The sequence below is a fragment of the Colletes latitarsis genome, chromosome 7 (genome assembly GCF_051014445.1).
Source record: "Colletes latitarsis isolate SP2378_abdomen chromosome 7, iyColLati1, whole genome shotgun sequence".
In the NCBI taxonomy this organism is placed as follows: domain Eukaryota; kingdom Metazoa; phylum Arthropoda; class Insecta; order Hymenoptera; family Colletidae; genus Colletes; species Colletes latitarsis.
In genome coordinates, this window is record NC_135140.1 from 3945440 (window position 1) to 3967220 (window position 21781).

Here is a 21781-nt window from a genome sequence, read left to right on the forward strand (position 1 = left end):
ACAGTTGCTTATCTTAGCCTCCTTAAATTTCTACGAGTGTGCGATCGTCTCTACGTAACGGATCGTTTTAAAATGCTCGGTAATTGGTTTAGAAGTCCTTTCACTGCACTGAAATTACGTGTCACATTAATTTGTTCATATAATGAGAGAAATTCACTATTAAAGACGACGATTCTTTTTACCTATACACGCATACATATATATATGTATATACGGTGTGCATTATTAGAAATTTATACGCGTTTTTTAAAAACCGTAGAATTCATTTTCAAAGACGAAACAAAATTAACCAGGCATAAATGTTCGTAAATACTGGTCGATCGTTAAAAGACTTCGATAAGTGAATCGATTGGCAATAAATCGTTGCTGTTATGTCTCCTTGACCTGATCAGCGTAACCCATATTGGTCCATTCTTCCTGCGCCATCAATTGATTATCCATTCGGCAAGCAAGATAATCCTTCGCGGCGCTTCTGCACATCGTGTTTTCGTTACGATTTTCGTATAAACACTTCATATACTTGATCATAGGCAATTTGCAGACACCGTCATGATCGAGTGGAAAGCTGCCCTTCTCCGGTGGTATGGGCGTAAACGTCTTCTTCGAGAACGTGTACGAGGTCATCACTGACCCTTAACGGTGTTCATGCAGAAAAATCAAAAGTAACGAATAAAATACACACTAATTTCTCACGAACCACTCGACAAACGGCCATGCAGTGCCACTGCACCAGCAATGTTGCCAGACCGGGCACTGGGTGCACCGGGAACTCCTCATTCCACTTTCGCACATCTATCAGAGATGCCAGATTTAGCACCCGGTGCACTACTCATACATGCCAGATCACGCATACGTGAGCTCGTGGAGTTTCGGAAAGTCGACAAAGGCAAACTGACACATGCTCTCTTTCTCGATTCTCCTAATCTACCCGAAGTAATTTCGAACCGCCTCGTGAGAGTCGAGAGAGCCGCCCAAGTTTGTCGTGAAATAGTTCGTTATTTTCAACGATAGAGGGCGCTTATCTTTCGACCTCAAACCCCCTGGTGCTAAAACGCCCAAGTTTGTTGTGGAATAGTTTGTATCGTCCACGCTAGATGGATTTCTCGACAAACTTGGGCATTTTAGCACCAGAGGGCCTGAGGTCGATAAATAAGCGCCATCTAACGCCGAAGGTAACGAACTATTCCACGACAAACTTGGGCGGTTTAGCACCAGGGGGTTTGAGGTCAAAAAGTAAGCGCCATCTATCGTTGAAAATAACAAACTATTCACGACAAACTTGGGCATTTTTCCATCTGGATTTCCAAAGTGCCCGGAACATTTCCTAAATGCTGGCGGCCTTGGGAAGAGGTGGCATGTACTTATAGCTATGGGAATAATGGGGAGAGGAAAAGAAAGGTAAAAATGATGAGAACACATAGAAACTGACACCCGCTCTTTTCCACGATTCTCCAAAGCTACCCAAAGTAAGCACGGATGCACTTCGAACCGTCTCAAGGAAATCGAGTGAAAAAACAAATCTAAGCCTTTCCTTCTCGTTCTCGATACAACGGATATCCGACCTCGCATCGTTACATACAAAAGTTAACAAAAAATATGCCATCTTCCGTATATTTGTTAATAACTTAATAATTGTGAACAGAATAGTTATAAAAGGTGTCCTTGAATTTTGTCCAGAGACTAAACCACAGACGATGTATACGAATAGACCTTACACCTTATGGACTTTCGTGGCTTAATCTAACTGCCATACCGACCTGAAAATTCAAGGGTGATTTTAGCGTCCTCTTCTCATGGATGGTGGTCCGATGACAAACTATGCACTGAATTAGTATTGATGGACTGACAGCTGTAGTGTGTGCATAAATACATGTGAATTGACTATGCAGGGATTGAAATTCATTTCTAAATCTGTTGGTAATATTACAAATAGCACGAAAATGATAATGGGGGTTCGAGACTCTATAAAAATGGGTCGAAAAAATACATTGGGTGAAAGATCTACTGGTATACCTCGTCTGTGACAATACTCTAGAATCTTTGATGAATCAATGAGAATCCAAACTAATCTAGTGAAGAAACTCTATATTTATGATGACTTATGCAAGGCGGATCGCAGCCAATTTGCTAATATTATTTAGTTTTTAATTAATAATTGCATTACCCGGCTAAGAGTAATAAGAATTATTAATTAAATGCTAAATAATATTACCCAGGTCTCACCACGTGGAGGTTGCTGCGAGTGGAGACCCAAAGGGAGATAGATGGAATCCAAGTTCCATCGATCTCCCTTTCGCAATTTTACAATCTGAATGACTAAACTAAGAAGATAGAAGGAACTCAAGTCCCTCCGATCTTCTAGTTTAGTTATGCCAAGTAATTGTTTGGTTTAAAGAAGAGTGAAGCTAAATTGTGAGAGACGCGACGCGACGCGATGCTGAACCGTAAAGCGGATCTTTGGGATCGAACCTACTGCACTTGCTAACTCGATCTCTATAAAAAAATGGATGCTGCATCCCTGAATCGAGGTCTCCATTTCTCCAACGCAACCCGCCGGGAGCCCGAAGGACCCGACTTGGGTTGTCTGACAAAGAGAGAGTACCTGAGACAGGGACGACTTCCGCTGGAAGGTGTGCGTTTCCGCAGAATACGGAAACTCCACACCTTCCAGCGAAGAAACATTTTTCTTCAATCGAGCTACCAAGAGAAGGCGGTTAGATCTTTTGGACCAACTGGACGGCCGATCACATGTTTCTTTCAACGAAACAGCGGTGATCGAAGCGAGAAACGAGAGAACGAATCGAGTGAAGCTACTTGTTAAATAATTACTTGGCATACGGAGACGCGTACAATGGTCGTCGATGCTTAAGTCTAGTTTAATTATACCAAGTAATTATTTGGTTTAAAGAGGAGTGAAGCTAAATTGTGAGAGACGCGACGCGGCGCGATGCTGAACCGTACAGCGGATCTTTGGGATCGAACCTACTGCACTTACTAACTCGATCTCTATAAAAAAATGGATGCTGCATCCCTGAATCGAGGTCTCCATTTCTCCAACGCAATCCGCCGGGAGCCCGAAGGACCCGACTTGGGTTGTCTGACAAAGAGAGAGTACCTGAGACAGGAACGACTTCCGCTGGAAGGTGTGCGTTTCCGCAGAATACGGAAACTCCACACCTTCCAGCGAAGAAACATTTTCCTTCAATCGAGCTACCAAGAGAAGGCGGTTAGATCTTTCGGACCAACTGGACGGCCGATCACATGTTTCGTTCGTCGAAACAGCGGTGATCGAAGCTAGAAACGAGAGAACGAATCGAGTAAAGCTACTTGTTAAATAATTACTTGGCATACGGAGACGCATACAATGGTCGTCGATGCTTAAGTCTAGTTTAATTGTACCAAGCAATTGTTTTGTTTAAAAAGAGGGGTGAAGCTAAATTCTGGGAGACGCGACGCGACGCGATGCTGAACCGTGCAGCAGATCTTCGGATCGAATCAACACTACCCTTGGTAGATTGATTTCTATTTCTAGAAATCGATCTGTCATTGGCAAGCGACTAGATCTTTCGGACAAACTGGACGGTCGATCACATGTTTCGTTCGACGAAACAGTGGTGACCGAAGCAAGAAACGAGATAACGAGTCGAGAGAAGCTAGTTGGTAAACAATTGCGTGGCACATACGCGGATACACTAGAGACTTAAAATTAACGTCGAAATTTGAGCTAGCAAATTCGGAACTAAAATTCAGAAGATAGGAGAAAACGAGACTCCTTCTATTTTATAAATTAGTGGTACCAAGCAATTATCTCTTTTAAGAAGGGATGAAGCTAAATCGTGGGATACGCGACGCGACGTGATGCGAAACCATGCAGCAGATCTTAGGATCGAATCTACTGCCCTTGATATCTCGAGCTACCAAGGGAAGGCGATTATATCCTTTGGACCAACTACACGGCCGATCACTTGCTTTCTACATTAAAGCAGTGGTGATCGAAACGGGAAACGAGAGGACGAGAGAAAGTGAAGCTACTTGGTCAATAATTACTTGGTAAGACACGCCAACACGGACAATAGAGAAATCTTCGACGTTAATTTTAATATTCGCGGCGAAGCTTAAGACTAATGTACTTGAAATTAAAGGTCCCTCGGCGGATGAATCCCTCTGTGGTTGAATCCCTTGGTAGTTGAATCCCTCGATGATTGAATCCCTTGATGGTTGAATCCCTCGGCGGTTGAATCCCTCGGCGAGTTGAATCCCTCGGCGGTTGTAGCGTCCTCCCTCGATGTCCTTGGAATTGATCTACAATAGATCTGACCTGAAACAAAAACTACTACTTGTGTTAGTATCATATTAAGGAAAATTTAATAAATCCTAACCAATCCATCTGTGACTCGACAAATGAAGAAATAATTTGTTCAGCTGATGTATCGAACAAATTAAGAAATTCTGAAATATTCCTACACAGAATAAATGTTACTCGATGGGTAGACCTACCTAAAGAAATGTACAAAATTAACACCTGATAAGGAAGTGAAAATATTAATAAATTAAACAATGTCAATCAAAATATATTAAATACGCTCAGTCCAAACGACAGAACAATTTCACAAATAAAGTCAAAATAAAAATTCGGATTAATTGATAGACGATGCTTGTGAATTTAGCTGACCAGTAAAAATATTCTACGAAATTAGGAATATCTTGCCAAGTCAGTTTCAACTAATACCACAAGTAATGAAATCGACAAAGCAATTTCGCAAACAAAATCGAGATAAAAATTCAGATTAATCGACAAAGACAGATACCAGTTCAGGAAAGAATTGAAAACAGAAACAGTAAACGATCGAAGGAAATACCCCATAGAGAATCATTTTCTTTCAGAGTCCTCTATGGTCAACGTAACGCAATAATTGGCGAAATAATAGAAGAACCAGTTAATAGAATATCTCATTGTATGTTGAAATGGTGGAAATATTCATAGTAACGAAACGAAAACCGATAAATTCAACAAACCCAATTTTTCATCAAACGGTAGTCAAAAATAAACGAGCAAGCTTCAAATCAGAAACATAAGAGAAAGAGAGGGGATATTTAAACAAGACTCACCACTGGACAACAACTGATCAGTATCGGTCATCGTATGCTCACCACTGGTCAGCTGGTCAGCACTGGTCAGCACTGGTCCCCCTGGTCCCTCCTGGTCGCCACTGGTCAGCCTAGGATGATCCCGGGATACCCACCGAACCAGGAAGTCCGCCACCCTTGGACCCCCCCGCGAGAGTGAGGCATGTGAGTCTCCATACGAGCCTTGAATGTAGTGACGGAGGAGTGGGGAGAGCACAGCGCGTGTCGGCCATCTCAACCCGTCCGGTGGACAAATAATTTCACGAAAAATTATTATTTACGCATACTGATGGGCCCTTTTATTATTCATATACCACATATTGTTAAGAATTGTTTAAACTATTGCGTTGGAATGTTAAACAATGCTAAGTTTTATTTATAATTGTTTAATTCACACCTTCGTCGAGTACGTACTCTGTATGGAGTTTACATGCAGCGATTGGTATTCTTGTAAAAAATTATTTTAATATTTGTGAAGATTTCGTAACGCACGAATCAATGATTAATACCATTACCATCGCGACATCGCGTTTTACGGGCAAAAAGACATATTTCTCTTGCATCGCGAACGTCACTTAGAGGCAATCTTTCTAGTTCCTCGAGGTACGTGGACCTCCGCAAGATCGAGTTCAACCTATCGGAAGGTAGCATCCACTCGAACAAAAGTGCATATCGCTTTCAACATGTATTATGACGTGATGCATGACGCAGGCCACGATAACAATCGAACGTAGGACCACAGACCAGGTATACGAGTATTTGTTGATGGAGGCTTCATTAAAAAGTTATTAACAATTAAATTCAAAAATTTCAAATCGTTCTGGAAAAATTATTTTCGGTTGCGGGAGTCAATTACAATCATTTTTGGTGAATACACATACCTCCGAAATCCTACCCAATTTCGTGAAAAAAATTCGAGTAGGTGCTATCATTTTTCGGCGAAATTAAATTATTTCAAATCGTTCTAAAAAAATTATTTTCGGTTCCGGGGGTCAATTGCAAGCATTTTTGGTCAACAGACATACCCCCGAAATCCTACTCAGTTTCGAAAAAAAAATTCCTTACCGAAAATATAATTTCTGGCCAGAAATGTCTGCCCGAATTTTCATGCGGATCTTTAAAACGTCATAACTTCTGAACGGATTGGACGATTTTGATGTTTAAAAAAGCAAACTACGCGTATTTTGATGGAGAATATGTACAAATCGCAAAAATATTCGAAAAGTTGGTCCTTGACCCCGCAAAATGAGAAAAACCCCATAAAAATGGTCCAATTTTCAAACAGCCATAACTCCTACAATTGTGAATATATTTCAATGAAACTTTTTTCTGAAGTAGAGGTCATGGGTACCTACAAAAAAGTATTAGACAACTTTTCTGTCGGGTGTCAAACAAAATTACTAAAAATGAAAAAGGAATTTTTAAGAAAAATCGACAGGGGGTAGGTGCCTAAATTTTTCGACGAAAAAAAAAATTTTGAATTAATTCTAAAAAAATTATTTTCGGTTCCGGGGGTCAATTGCAATTATTTTTGGTGAATACACATACTTCCGAAATCCTACCCACTTTCGAGAAAAAATTCAAATTTTCTTGAAATTTTTAAATAACCTTAATCGATTGATTACTCCAATGAAATTAATCGATTAATATCCAATTATGGACCGTACAGCTTTCATTTCGTTAAAATATAATAAAATTTCTGAAATTTCATTTTCTGTCTCACTTCCTCTTGTGTTCATTTCTAAATCTGTTGGTAACGTTGCGAGTGACACGGAAATGGTAATGGGGCTCTAGAGCCCCAGAGAATCGGGCCGAAAAAATACATTAGGTGATAGGTCTACTCGTATACCTTGTCTGTGACTAAACTATAGTATTAAACTCTAAAAGTTTATAAATTAATTCCAGGAAAACAATAATTAGTAAATTATCAAGCAGTAGTTTAATTTATCAAAATGGCGGAACATTGATCACTTTCTCTTTGACACACACATCGCATTCTCTTTCTAAGGGATATTGGCGCTGCCGCATTGTTCCCCTAGTACACGCGTCTAGAGAACACGCCGTTACGAAATTGGCAATGCCAACCACCGGCGATATAGCCGGGACCAGAGATATCAGCAGAGATGCCAGATTGAGCACCGGGTGCACTACTACCTATGCCAGATCACACGTACGTGAGCTCGTAGAGTTTCGGAAAGTCGACAAAGGCAAACTGACACATGCTCTCTTTCTCGATTCTCCGAAGCTACCCGAAGTAATTTCGGACTGCTTCGTGGGAGTTGAGAGAGAAAGACTCACATTTGCCTTCTCGCTCTCGAACAACTGAAATTCAACCACCCATCAACGGCATCCGATTTGGAATCTCGAGTCGAGATTCACGACTGCCCAGGCATTTTTACTTTGCGACCTATGTAGGTTTACATAAGCAAATATGCTATAGCATTTTTCAATAAGAAGTGTTCTTATTTTTATCGTATGAACAAAACAGAAAAATCAATTGTGGCAGACATTAATTAATAATGATTTTCCTTGATATGTTTTCAGATAACTAACTAAGCTTCTGTTGGTCTCTACATGCCTCTACAGATCTGTTAAGGATTCTTAAGGAACCTTGACATCGCGGGGTTTATGATACGGACGTGACTTCTCCGCTATTTTTGAGGATTAGGCCTTCGAGACATTTTTGCTTGATAAAGTACGTTACGGTCATTAAGGAAACTCCAAACTCCACACGGGACTTGGAATCCTTGGAGCTCTTCCTTGCCTCAATAGCGATTGACGTATCGTAAACCCGTGGTAGCGCACATCTGCAGACCACCGGGGTCTTGGGGCTCTGGTTTTCCCCAAATTATTTATAAAAAAGGCAACGTTCTCGCTCACTCTTGCATGGTGTACCAGAACACTGGTCGGCAGGGTGGGCGGGAATGTTGCAAAGGGTTAAGAAACGCCCTGCCAAGGTGACGACTTTGAGGATTGGTTTAACCAATCCTCCCACCGGTAAACGCTACGCATTTTCATCACCTTGGTAGGGGATACCGAGCTTAGGTTAAGGGTAACTTTAAGATTCGGTGGAGGTTCGTTGGAGATTCGTTGAGGTTCGTTGGAGATTCGTTGGGATTCGTTGGAGACTCGGTTGAGATTCGTTTTGAGAGTCGTTTGGGGAATAAGTCGTTATCGCGAAATAAAGTAGCAACGGGCTCTCCTTGAATCAACGGGATTCAAGGGTATCGGTAATTTCCCAACATCAGTTGGGTGGTCCTTCGCGCCACGGTTAAGGGAACACAGCATCGGAGCTGTTGTAATACGCACGGTCCGCGCAGCACAGAGCAACTGGGCATAGTGCTTCGTGGCCGAAACAAGATCTCTGCTTGTCTCTGTTGGCCTTCTCTGGCATATGTTAACTGCAACTGCCCACTCCAGATACTTCTGACAACGTATAACGATTATTACTTGCTACTGCTTGCCCCTGCTGGTCTCTGCTTGCCACAGCTTGCCACTCTGGTCTCCGCTGAGCCTCTGCTGACCATTACTGATGCTTCTGACAACGTACAACGATTACTACTTGTTACTGCTTGCACCTGCTGGTCTCTGCATGCCTCTGCATCCCTCTGATGGCCTCTGATGGCCTCTGCTGGCCTCTGCTAGCCTTTGCTGACCTCTGCTGACCTCTGCTGGCCTCTGCTGAACACTGCTGACCACCCCTGATGCTTCTGACATCGTATAACAATTACTACATGCTACTGTTCGCCCTTGCTGATCTCTGCTTGCCACTGCATGCCTCTGCTCGTCTCTGCTGACCGCTGCTGACCACCTCTGATGCTTCTGACAACATAAACGCTTACTACTTGCTACTTTTATTCGCCCTTGGTGATCTCTGCTTGCCACTGCTGGCCTCTGCTGACCACCGCTTATATTTCTGGCAACGTACAACGATTACTACGACTCCTGCCTTCCTCTGTTAACCTCTGCCAGCGTCCCCTGGCCTAAGCTGGCCTCTGCAGACCGCTGCTGACCACTGCTGACCACCGCTTATATTTCTGGCAACGTACGACGATTACTACTGGCTACTGTCACCCTCTGCTGACCTCTGCCAACATCTCCCGACGTCAGCTGACCATCGCTGACCATCGCTGACCATCGCTGACTATCGCTGACTATCGCTGACCACTGCTGACCGTTCCTGACAAATTGTGACACGATGTAATATAATATAATATGTTTATATGTATTAAAGTGTTGTATAATGTAAATCTATGGCAATAAATGATATAATTTCAAAGAATTCTATGTGTTCTCATCATTTTTACCCTTCTTTTCCTATTGAAATCATTTCCATAGTTATAAGACACTCCGAATCCTTTAAAATTTTCTAAGTTCCCTGGAAAGATTTCAAATTTCCTGCGATTTCAAATTACGTAATATTACGTAATTTTTGCCGAAAAATTCCGACCGGAGAAATTTTGAAGAGCTATTACGTAATATTACGTAATATTACATAATGTTACGTAATATTACGTAATTTTTGCCGAAAAATTCCTGCCGCGAAAAATTCAGACCGGAATTTTAGCCGTTGCCTGAAACTTCTTGGAAATTTCAGGGATTCCGAGAAGTTTCAGGGACGTCGGTAAGTTTCAGGGATCCGAGAATTTTCAGGAATTCTTAGAAATGACGTCATTTCCAGGAATTCGCAGAAATTCCTGACGGCGGGAAATTTGGAGAGGGAAAGAGGGGTAAAAAATGATGAGAATACATAGAATTCTTTGAAATTATATCATTTATTGCCATAGATTTACATTATACAAAACTTTAATACATATAAACATATTATATTATATTACATCATGCCACAAGTTGTCAGCAACGGTCAGCAGTGGTCAGCGATGGTCAGCTGACGTCGGGAGATGTTGGCAGAGGCCAGCTTAGGTCGGGAGATGCTGGCAGAGGTCAGCAAAGAGTGGCAGTAGCCAGTAGTAATCGTTGTACGTTGCCAGAAATATAAGCGGTGGTCAGCAGTGGTCAGCAGCGATCAGCAAAGGCCAACGGAGGCCAGCAGAGGCATGCAGAGGCAAGCAGTAATAAGTAGTAATCATTATACGTTGTCGGAAGCATCAGAAGTGGTCAGCTGTGGTCAGCAGAGGCTAGCAGTGGCAAGCAGTGGCAAGCAGAGTCCAGCAGGGGCAGGCAGTAGCAATTTGTAATCGTTATACGTTATCAGAAGTATCAGGAGTGGTCAGCAGCGGTCAGCAGAGGCTAGCGGAGGCTGGCAGAAGTCAGTAGTAATCGTTATACATTGTCAGAAATTCCAGTAGTCAGCAGCGATCAACAGAGGCCAGTGGAGACCTGTTGACGGGAGGTCGGATATTAGTTGTTCAAGAGCGAGAAGGCAAATGTGAGCCTTTCTCTCTCGACTCTCACGAGGCGGTCCGAAATTACTTCGGGCAACTTCGGAGAATCGAGAAAGAGAGCATGCGTCATTTTGCCTTTGTCAGGTTTCCGAAACTCCACGAGCTCACGTACGCGTGATCTGACATAGTGTGAGAGAGCACCTTCGGTGCCTTTCTGGTATCTCTGGATATCAGACGGACCCACAAGTGCACCGGGAATACCTCATTCCATTTTCTTACACTATACCAGATCACGCGTAGAGTGCACCCGGGGTTCCGTCTGGCATCTCTGGCCGGGAGAAACAAGCCTTTAGCTTGTATCTCTCTCGCTGTCCAACTTTATCTATACCATGCCCAATCTGTGATAAAACATCTACTGCCATAAAACAATCGCGTCTATTCCACATCTCGTTTATGGTGAAACCATAAATATACGTATGCAATAAGTACATGTAATTTATAATAGTAATTTGTTTTAACCTCGGTAGCAAAGTGATCGTTCGTAAACTAATTGAACGTACTGTTGTAGGATGGCGGTAGTATAGACTAATAATATCGTTCGATATATCGAACGTTGTTATTCGTTTCAACGTCTTCTTTTGAAAGACACAAAGTGCTAAAATTTTTGGTAGTTTTATCCATTTCAGGCATTCGAAACTTCAAGTACACAGGATTTTTTTCGAGTTTCAGTATTTGTGCAATCATTTGTATGAATTAATTGTAAATTTAGGACGTTAAACGTTTGCATTTGACATTACGCTCGAGACGATTCGATAGTATCGAGCTTTTTTGGCAGGTCGAAAGAAAGATGTCCCTCGATGGTAGATTAGAATGTTATTAGTCATTCGGTCTTGTGTTTGTAAGTAAATATCAGCTGGATGTGCAAAGAAAAACATAACGCGATACCGTGACATCGCGTAATAGACGTAATTGTCGAACGTGCTTTCCTTCGTCAAGTCTACGAGGTAAAATGGGCCTTTTCCAAACCTCATCGCCTTTCGACGCTGACGTCGGTGAGTGGTTTACTTCTCCTTAGCCTTAATTCACTTAGAATCGTTCTTCTAAATTGCTTATCATCTTCATTAAAAAATTAATCTTTCGCATCGTGACATCCGTTGTTTTCTACGGCTTTGCTCGATTTTTTGCTCCTCGAGATATCGAAATTCTACGTTTGATGGATGCATTAAGCGGTTGTTGACATTTGACCTCCAATTAATATACCAGATTTTACGAATTACTTTATCCTCCTTTTTGTTTCGCTTCAACGAATTGTTCGTAATGTTTCTATGAAAATGCTTGCTCGTTAGCGATAATTTCGTCATATTAAAAGAAATAATCAAAATGGTAAAACGTAATAATTTTTTAACACAACGATATTATTTTATTTTTTTCGATTCGTGTACGATAGACACCAGATTTGTATTTAATTTGTCAAATAATCAGTACTTTTCCCCGAGCCACGTGTTTTAAATAATATTTATAAGACAATGATTAATCTTAACAAAATTTATGTACGCATGTAATTTTAAGTAAAATTATTTAATGTGAAATATGGATGTTAATAAATCAAAATATAATATCAACGATCAATGAAACACTTTGTTATTTTTCTTAATTCATATTAGTAAAAAAACAGGAATAACTTGTTTATTAGAAAAATGAAATATCATTTTGTGATTTATATTTTATGGGCAATATATTATTGTTTTCACTGTTATGGTTTGTTGTAATAGAAAAGGCAACCAGTGAGAAAAATATATCCGAAGAATGGGGGAAAATAATGGATATCTGTGACAAAGTAGGAACCTCGACTCAAAGTGCAAAGGATTGTTTGCGATCAATTGTCAAGAGACTATATTCTCCAGATCCCCACATTGTTATGCAAGCATTAACAGTTAGTATATTTTTTTAAATATATGTAATTTTCTTTTGTAAACAATTTTTCCAAAATATGTGACCTCTGTATGTAAAATTAATAAGTAATTTATATGCAGCTGTTGGATGCATGTGTCAGCAATTGTGGTAAAACATTTCACTTGGAAATTGCATCGAGAGACTTTGAAACTGATCTAAGAAAGCTAGTTAATCATTCCCAGCCCAAAATTGCAGAAAAAATGAAGGGGCTTTTAAAAAAATGGGCAGAAGGTGATTTTAAAAGCGATCCTCAATTAAATTTAATTCCAAGCTTGTACAACAAATTGAAAAACGAAGGTTACAAATTCACTACTCTGCAAGATATGGTAAGATCTTTTCACTTTTAAACTAATTTATAAGACTCGCGTTTATAGGAAAACATGTATTCCGCTTAGTCTTTTTTGAAATTGTCAGTACTAAGATAATGTTATCTCTTATTAATGTCCTATTGTTTTCTTCTGTATTCATACATTGAGCAAATAATTATTGTACAGAGCTAAATGGAAATGTTTGTATATAATGTTAGATTATATTTCGTAAACTGCTTATTTTTTATTAAGATACAATTTAAAATTATATTAACACGTTCGCTACCAAATCCCGTTTTAAGATATTTTGTTTTCTGTCTAAATCTCATCTCACCACCCTGTTACCGTTTGAATTTGTTACTGTAAGGGTAAAAAATTAAAAAATTTGCAAAATGGTATAACGTACGACAAATGGAGCCGTTGTGAATGCACGGCAGCGAACGTGTTAAATTGTAAACAAATATTACAGTCACTAAATTCATACGAAACCTACAGAAAAGCCTACTACGTAAAAATCCAAATGTAGCAACAAATTCGCAGGAAGAAGAAGATCTTGCAAAAGGTATTTCGAATATTTAAAAACATCGCGTACTTTTGTTTCTCATAGGTATAACATTTTATTAATTACGGTTTATTTTAGCCATTGAACTTTCACTGAAAGAGACTAAAACTCAGAGTCAAGCGTCTTCTTTGCATAGCTCGCCGGCATCCAAAATGAGTACCAGTTTATATCCCAGTGTAAGCTCAGCGCTTGGCACTTCGAGCAATTCTGAAGGCAGGAAGGTCCGCGCTTTGTACGATTTTGAGGCGGCGGAAGATAACGAATTAACATTCTTAGCAGGAGAAATAAGTATGAATTATAAATTCTTTTGAAACAATTATATTTTGTACATATAATATACGATACAATAACGAAATTACTTTTATCGATTAAATTTTAGTTAACATCTTGGACGATTCTGATCCAAATTGGTGGAAAGGCAGTAATCATAGGGGGGAAGGACTTTTTCCCTCTAATTTTGTTACCGCAGATTTATCTGTAGAACCTGAACAATTCACAAGTAAGACTCAATATATGTTCAATTATACGTAATCGATGACAAAACGTTATAAATGAATTTGTATACAGAGTTAGAACACACTAACAAAAAAATGGTTCAATTTGCCGAAGAAGTTGAAGTGAAAACAGTAAAGAGAGAACCAGAAGTGATCGAGGTTGAAATAGATGAAAGAAAAATGGATAAACTTTTACATCTATTACACGAAGCAGATCCTCAGGGCGACACATCTGATCCACAAGAGATGCTCGATTTGGAAGGTAATGGCTTTGTATTTTGTGCAACGCCGGGTTATAATCATTGATCATATTTTTACTCGTAATAAATTATACAGAACAAGTTACCGCGATGGGGCCGCTAATTGACGCAGCGTTAGAAAAAGTCGATAGGAGGCACGCGCAGCTGACTCAATTAAGTTCTGATTTGGTAGATGCACTTAATTTATATCATACATTGATGCGAGAACCTCCACCCCCTACATCATCTAATTACACCCTACCTAAGATGCCACTGCACATAAACCCATATCAATTCCCGACTCAAGGACCACCACCTCAGCATGTAAGTATCAGAACACTCAACGTAACGAAGTTTGCCCATATTATCAGAATTAATCGCAATCGATGTTAGTCTGGGTTAGGCGATCGATTCTACTTTCGATGTTTAAAACTCGATCTTTTGATAGATGTTCAATGGGGTACCTCCGCCTCATCAGTCTTTTCCTGTCGGGAGTGGTCCATCCGGACCATATGTTACCAATAATTCAACCAGTGAATACATGGGTCCTGCTAGCATACCGAACATGACGTTACCCCAACATTTCCACGTGCAATCAGGCCCACATCAGCATCCACCAGGACATCCTCAGGGTCCACCGGTACTAGAGCATAATAGCCTTCCTTATTCTCATCAAGGGTACGTATTAATATAACTCTCCCTTCGTAAATTATTATTAAAAAATGAAGTTATAATTGGCAATCATCCAATGGCAAACCTAACCAGACGAATAACGAATACAAATTTCTGATTCATTCGTGAACTAATTTTCCTTTATGTTTCATTTGTAAAATTTTATACCGATATCCAGGCAAACGAAACAACACGTAATAGCTAATTTTAGAATTAAATTCGCCCAACTGTAATACTAACTAAATTACATTTTCTAATCCCATAAACAATAGGACTCCATTTATTTGAACAATGTTTTGCCCTGTGCTTGAGTTATCGAACTCACTTTTCTGAACCTTTATTATCTGAACTATTATCGACTCTTAATATTCCAGTTGCATAAATGTTTGTTTATGAATAAGTATAGGTTTAAATCAAGAATAATGGGTCTGTAATTTAAAAGCAAAACAATTAATCAATGAAATACGTTTAGGTGCCGGTTTAGATAAAACGATCGGATGTTCTGATATTTAGTTTGTATTATTCGAACGAGAAATTATTAATAGAGGGAAGATAATTCAATGGTTTTCATGCTTAATAAAACGAAGTTGACGAATAATATTATGCAACAGATTTCCACCTCAAACTGGTTCTATGCCAGGACCCTATGGTCCACCAGGGCCTACAGGACCTTCAGTAAATCAGCAATCTCAGTATGCTCCTCCGAATGGACAACATATGATGTAGAGGGATGCCATGTTTCAAACTCACCCTGTACTCTAATTCAAGCTGTACAATATTACTATATTATAATTATTTAAATAAACATACCCGAAGTAGCCAAAGATACTGGGCTTTTGATGGAAATTTTGCATTCGAAGATTATTTTTTAAGCTGATTATGTAGGCGCATACACGTCAGATTTAAAGTACATTAGAGAATGACGATTTACTTTATTAATCTCAGATTAATTGCTACTAATATGTTGTTTAATATCTCGTTGTTTAAAACAACCACAACACGCTTTTTCGGCCTGATTCGGCGTATAATATTTTATTTTAAGAATATTATTATAACTCATAAAACTTGAAATTAAAATGAAAAACGAAGTGGAATATGACTATTATAACATGTAAATCTTAAGTTTGTGGCAAAATGTCGCGCGATAGTTTTGTCACTCGTTTATAATAAATTGTGTACAGTTCGTCGTACGTTTGTAATAAAGTTATAAGTGTTATACTATCATTTACGATATACATAATTACATTAGAACATAAAACTCTACGGCAAACGTTGAAGACTGTGTCAAAAGCATGCCCGTATTTTATAGTTTTTTACCGTCATTCATTCTCAACAAATAACTAAACGAGCCTTGAAATACGATTGTTGCAACATACGAGGATCTTTTCTTTAAATAAAATATGCGTAGCTATAAAAGCTGCACGAATTGAATATCGTTGACTTAAAACGTAAAACAATTATCACAACAAGATGTTTCAACTTGATCTAGTCTGTCCACTGTGTATAATAAATCTATTTCCTATTAATTGTTTAATGAGTGAACTACGAGGACATTCTATGAATTGTTAATGCATAATACTCGCATAGTTGCGTTTATAACTTAAAAAAGGAAGAACAAAAGGAGATAACGACTGTATTCTTTTAAAATTACCTTAAAGTGAGATACAAAGCAAGACAACACGAAATTAGAATAAGTTGATTCTCAAGAGTTTCTTTACTCGGCCTTTATTTTGAATTTACGATCGAAGTTTATATTTAGAAATTGAAATATAATGTTATTTGTTGATAATATTAATAAGAAACGAAATAACAAATGTTGGCATCGATTCAATAAGTAATTGTTATAATATGATTCAGGATTTACTGAATTACGAATATGAGGGTTTATTAAGGGAAACAGTAATTCTGATAAATCATTTTGTTCTTGGCTCAGGAAATTGCAGCGTATATATCGAATGTATGATGAATAAATATTTTATGTAAATTATTTGCTAATAACATTTAAAGAACAAGATATTAAAACAGAACGATTATAAAGCTAGAGTAAATTAAAATTATATATTTGTTTATATAAATTTCTTATGTATTTTATGTAATGTATAGTAGTAAAATGCGTATAATTCTCTAAATGAAATCCATGTACTAATTACCATATTAAGTTGTTTCAAAATAAGTTATACTATTTACGAATTAACTAAGCCATTAATTAGAATGCTAACTCTTCTACAAATATTTTTTTTTTTTTAATTCCTTTTACATATTTTGATTTCTCGTTTAGTTTATTAGCTGTTAATACTCATAAGTATTCGTGTACTATGAACAAAACAGATTGTTACTGGACTTTATTAATGTAAAAGGAATGTAATGGAAATTAGCAAAACAGTGCTTTAAAGTTTCAAAAGAATAAAACTGAAATCCAAGTGTAACTCGTTAATGAAAGACAAAATGCACAGACATAATAGTGCAATATATACCTGGTCGATATAGGAATTCAGAGGAGAAATGACATCAACAGGATGTAAAAAAAAACTGTGTATAAATCATGTAAAACTGTGTCAAACAACAGTGGCAAAAGAGTTATGAGTCAGTTTTGGACTTAATAGGTGAATAAATAAGAGGAAGAGAAACACATTGATTTTTTGTAACAATTATGTACTGTATTCTGAGGGAGGGAGAAAGATAGCATGAGTGAGAACGAGTGAATGAGAGAGAGTGAAAGCACGAAAAGTCATGAAACATGAAAGAATAGGTCCTATGAAAAAATAGATGTAATTTACATTGTATATGTTATGTTATTATTAAATTCTCATTATTTACATAAATGAGGGCGAACTCTTATTGCAGCTGTATAAACGAGAATAAGTTACTGTGCTTTTGTTAGAAAACCAAACCGTTATTTGGTTTTGGAACAGAATGCAATTAAAGGTCGATAGCTTTTTTTTCGAAACGCGTAAGTAAAACACGAATTTATTTTATTAAAGAAAAAATTAGTTTGGATAGGCCTACATCTGTTCCAGACATCTTGATTTTAAAAACATTTTACGAAAAGTACAATTATCGTGCATTGGTTGTATTCAAGGTCCCGAAATTGGGGTCCATATACAGTATATGTATAGTAAAAGTTGGACATATGCCCGAAAATTGGGGTTCCAAGCTGGCGTTTATAGAATAGATATATCGATTCTAATTATAGAAAAAGCTCAAGTCGACTGTCGAACGTACGAAAGGACACTGAGTAAAAGAAAAATAGGTTCTTTTTTGGTGTGTCAAAGGGAATCATCCCTCAGTAGTGGGGATAAGCACCAGGCCTCAACGTATATACAACGTATCCGGAAACAAGAAGGGGGGGAGTGGCGGGACAAAATATCTATAAAGTTTTTCATTTGTTGCAACCATCGAACAAAACGATTATAAAATTAACTAAGAATAAATATTAAAGATAAAACAAACCAAATAGCCGTAGATTTTGCTTTGAATTTCGTAGGTCCGTAGACGGTATAAAAAATCCATAGAGGTGGAATCACTGGTTGGAACTTATGATATTCGACATCCGAATTTTGGAACCTTGTTCATACGCGAGAAGATGGGTAACGAATGGTTATATCCCTACTCTAATTTGCAGTCTGCTAACTTCCCTACCATCATATGCAGTTTCGCTATTGACAGAGGTCGATTTTGTCTGACAAAATTTGTCACAGACATTGGCCAGTATCAATGCATGCGATATAATGGAGCCAGTCGACTGTAAACTAGAGTGAAAATTTAAACACTTGTTACTCTAATAATAATATATAAAATAATATTTTATCGTTGCTTCGATCGAAACAAAAATAGGTTAAATTGACTTCGAGTAGAAAATAGAGATGGAAACGCCAAAATAGTAAAAGGAACTAAACATTAGACCTACTACCAATCACAATCGACTACGATATATAGTGAATTTTGTATAATTGTAATATATTTTTCTTTGTATTACTTTTGTTGCGTCTCGATCTGCGGTCTAAGGTGCATCCAGCGATGTACATTTTAAGATGCTGGTTCGTTTGAATCTCGCTTCGAATTTTAATGGTGTTACATGATCGCGCGCTCGATAGTCATTAATCGAGTTCCCATTAATTCCCGTCGCGGCGCTATATGTACTAAGCCCAAATTCACGCAATACCGTAAGAAATTATTCGTATGTTTCTCTGCCCAAAATTTATATAATGCGCCTAGAACGATTAAGTTTCTAGAGAGACCAGATTGAATTTAAAAACGTAGCGGCTGTTGTGAGCAATTTCAAGTGACTGTTTGAGTTTACTGAAAACTTCATATATGGGCAACGGAACTTTGAAGTTTTATCATTATTTTCGTAAAGTATCATCATGTTATTAACAAGGTATTGCACGAATTATTTTCAATGATACAATAACAAGAATAATTTTCAGTACAATTTTATTTCACTCGTATGTTTTCGTGTATTTGCTTACAATGAATTTATAGCATAACCTTCGACTTTCGACATTCTTCCAAACATTATCTTAACACTTGAAGATACATGTACTTTTATTTCTTTACAGAACACGTATACAATATTCATTACAACTTATTTAAATATGTATTATATTCAATTGTATCCACTGCCACGCTTGCAGACTTAGTAACATTTATTAATTGTATATCAAATCATGGCTCTGCGTCGAGGGAAGAGAAACTTGAAACTACAGGTCACAGAAGGGACACCTGTGCCTGTGTAAGTAATTTTATGGTTGTGTGTTTTCTTGATTACAATACTTATTTTTAATATTGTTGAATTAATAGAGTCTATAACATTTTAATTGAAATACATATAAGGTATTTTTACATGCAAGAGAAACAATTTGTTAAATATTATTTGTCGTTTTCATAAATTTAACGTTTTGTAAAATAAGAAATTAAGGTCTATATTATATATAGCACACCGCCAAGAAATTTGGACAAAAGAACTACAATAACAATAGGTGAGAAGACATTTGTAGTAGAAGCAGATGATTTAGAAACTATCTGTATCCTTGGACGTGGAGCATATGGTATTGTGGATAAAATGCGACACAAACAAAGTGGTACCATTATGGCAGTTAAGGTATTATGTATAACTGTATATATGGATGTAACATGTTAATTCATTCTTTACATATTTCTAGTGTATATTATTTATTTTATAGAGAATAACTGCTACAGTCAATACACAAGAACAAAAACGATTACTTATGGATTTAGATATTTCCATGCGTAGTTCTGCATGCCAATACACGGTACAGTTTTATGGAGCATTATTTAGAGAAGGAGATGTTTGGATATGTATGGAAGTTATGGACATGAGTCTTGACAAATTTTATACAAAAGTATACAAGCATGAACGTGCCATTCCTGAGGATATCTTAGGAAAAATTGCTTTTGCAGTAAGAAATAACAGAATAATTGCTGTAGAAATCTTATTCTTTGTTATGTAAACCACTTACAATTTTGATTTTATGTTATGTTTATAGGTAGTAAGTGCATTACATTACTTATATTCACAGTTACGAGTGATTCATAGGGATGTAAAACCTAGTAATATTTTAATTAACCGGAAAGGAGAAGTTAAAATCTGTGATTTTGGTATTTCTGGTTATCTTGTAGATTCTGTTGCTAAAACAATTGATGCTGGTTGTAAACCATATATGGCTGTATGTAACTTTTAAATGTATGTCATAGAGAGTACCTATTTTTATCTATTCAATAAATTCTCCATCCTGACCTTTTTTTCAGCCAGAAAGGATAGACCCGTCGGGTAATCCTTCACAGTACGACATCAGATCCGATGTTTGGTCGTTAGGTATATCTCTTGTTGAGTTAGCAACTGGAAAGTTTCCTTACGAATCTTGGGGTACGCCGTTTGAGCAACTAAAACAAGTTGTAAAGGACGAAGCGCCAAAATTACCTGCTGGTACATTTTCTACTAATTTTGAAGAATTCATCAACAAATGGTAAGCAGAATTACTTCTAATGGAATTATGTACTCTACGCGCTTAATTTCATTGATTGTTGATATTTCAGTTTAATGAAAGATTATACTGGCCGTCCAAATTACAATCAATTGTTGGAGCTTAATTTTATCACTGAGCATGCCAAGAAAGATACAAATGTTGCAGAATTTGTTGGAGAAATTTTAGACTTACCTGAAGTTGAACAGTCAGTGTAGCATACAAATATTTTTGACATGATGTATTACATGTTCTTTAATGTAACTTCGTATTGCGCGTCGAAGTTAGTTAATCGATTTACTATATCCACTTTTATCAATCGTATTGATCACTCATCAAAAAAAAAGTGAATTGAGATTTAGCGTTAAAAGAGGATATATAGAACTTTTGTTTAAAGAATAATTCCATCAAAAGTTCAGTTTTTTTATTTCTCCAATGTGAAATTTATATATTCGTCGTTGATAATCCTCTCGGACTAATAGATACTCTTCAACAAGGAAGTACAATTATGTAAATAATATACAAATATTTTTTACAAATGTAACAATTGATTGTCACTGTAGCAATATAGCAAAAAAAAATTCAAATAAATATTTGTTTAATCGCTAAGTATTTCCATATAACTCTATGTACACTTTCGTAGAAAAAGAATATATTACACTCGTACAATGTAATAATGCAGCAATGTAACTATAATAAAAAATTATATATTACAATAGCGATATTAATATAAATAGTGCAATCAACAATAACAGTCACATTTATAAAGAAACTGTAAAAATCATGTAGTTTTACAATAATTGTAACTAGAGAAATGTAAATCTAATTACATGTTTCTTTTATACATATTGTAATTGTGTAACAAAGATTAATTACCAATAAACGTAATTATATAATGTATTGGAAGCTTGGAGTAGTATAAAAACTCTGTCTCCGATTAGATGATTTTACATTAAAGATTATAATATGTGATACAAATCTGTAATTTAGAAGACCTTAAATACAACTGTAACAATGTCATGATTTAAGAACACATTTTATACAATTTATTTCTTTTAACAGAAGAAACAGGTAAAATGTTTATATACATATGAATG

General features: G+C 37.2%; 3 protein-coding genes across 3 annotated transcripts; 2 read left to right on the forward strand and 1 right to left on the reverse strand.

Annotated features, from left to right (window-relative positions):
• Nucleotides 1-357: 357 nt before the first annotated feature.
• On the reverse strand, nt 358-956 carry LOC143343308 (cytochrome c oxidase assembly protein COX19). Its single transcript, XM_076768089.1, has one exon. It carries the CDS (start codon nt 622-624, stop codon nt 370-372), a length of 255 nt encoding a protein of 84 aa, XP_076624204.1. The 5' UTR covers nt 625-956; the 3' UTR covers nt 358-369.
• A 10197-nt stretch (nt 957-11153) lies between these two features.
• Nucleotides 11154-16834, forward strand: Stam (signal transducing adaptor molecule). Its single transcript, XM_076768683.1, has 10 exons — nt 11154-11524; nt 12245-12405; nt 12506-12751; nt 13229-13295; nt 13374-13583; nt 13675-13794; nt 13863-14051; nt 14126-14352; nt 14477-14706; nt 15312-16834. The coding sequence occupies exons 1-10, from the start codon at nt 11482-11484 to the stop codon at nt 15424-15426; spliced, it is 1608 nt and encodes a 535-aa protein (XP_076624798.1). The 5' UTR covers nt 11154-11481; the 3' UTR covers nt 15427-16834.
• Nucleotides 16835-18851: 2017 nt separating this feature from the next.
• Nucleotides 18852-21748, forward strand: Lic (dual specificity mitogen-activated protein kinase kinase lic). The gene is made up of 7 exons (XM_076768688.1): nt 18852-19078; nt 19260-19432; nt 19636-19801; nt 19884-20120; nt 20208-20387; nt 20470-20687; nt 20758-21748. The coding sequence occupies exons 2-7, from the start codon at nt 19368-19370 to the stop codon at nt 20900-20902; spliced, it is 1011 nt and encodes a 336-aa protein (XP_076624803.1). The 5' UTR covers nt 18852-19078; nt 19260-19367; the 3' UTR covers nt 20903-21748.
• The last annotated feature ends 33 nt before the right edge of the window (nt 21749-21781 follow it).

Bases quoted from the DNA above. Each gene is read 5' to 3' on its own strand.
- LOC143343308 (XM_076768089.1), bottom strand. From the start codon at position 624: ATGACCTCGTACACGTTCTCGAAGAAGACGTTTACGCCCATACCACCG.
- Stam (XM_076768683.1), top strand. From the start codon at position 11,482: ATGGGCCTTTTCCAAACCTCATCGCCTTTCGACGCTGACGTCG. The intron at 11,525-12,244 runs GTGAGTGGTTTA...TTGTTGTAATAG, and splicing joins GCCTTTCGACGCTGACGTCG to AAAAGGCAACCAGTGAGAAA. The intron at 12,406-12,505 runs GTTAGTATATTT...ATTTATATGCAG, and splicing joins TTGTTATGCAAGCATTAACA to CTGTTGGATGCATGTGTCAG.
- Lic (XM_076768688.1), top strand. From the start codon at position 19,368: ATGGCTCTGCGTCGAGGGAAGAGAAACTTGAAACTACAGGTCACAGAA. The intron at 20,121-20,207 runs GTAAGAAATAAC...TTATGTTTATAG, and splicing joins TAGGAAAAATTGCTTTTGCA to GTAGTAAGTGCATTACATTA. The intron at 20,688-20,757 runs GTAAGCAGAATT...TTGATATTTCAG, and splicing joins GAAGAATTCATCAACAAATG to TTTAATGAAAGATTATACTG.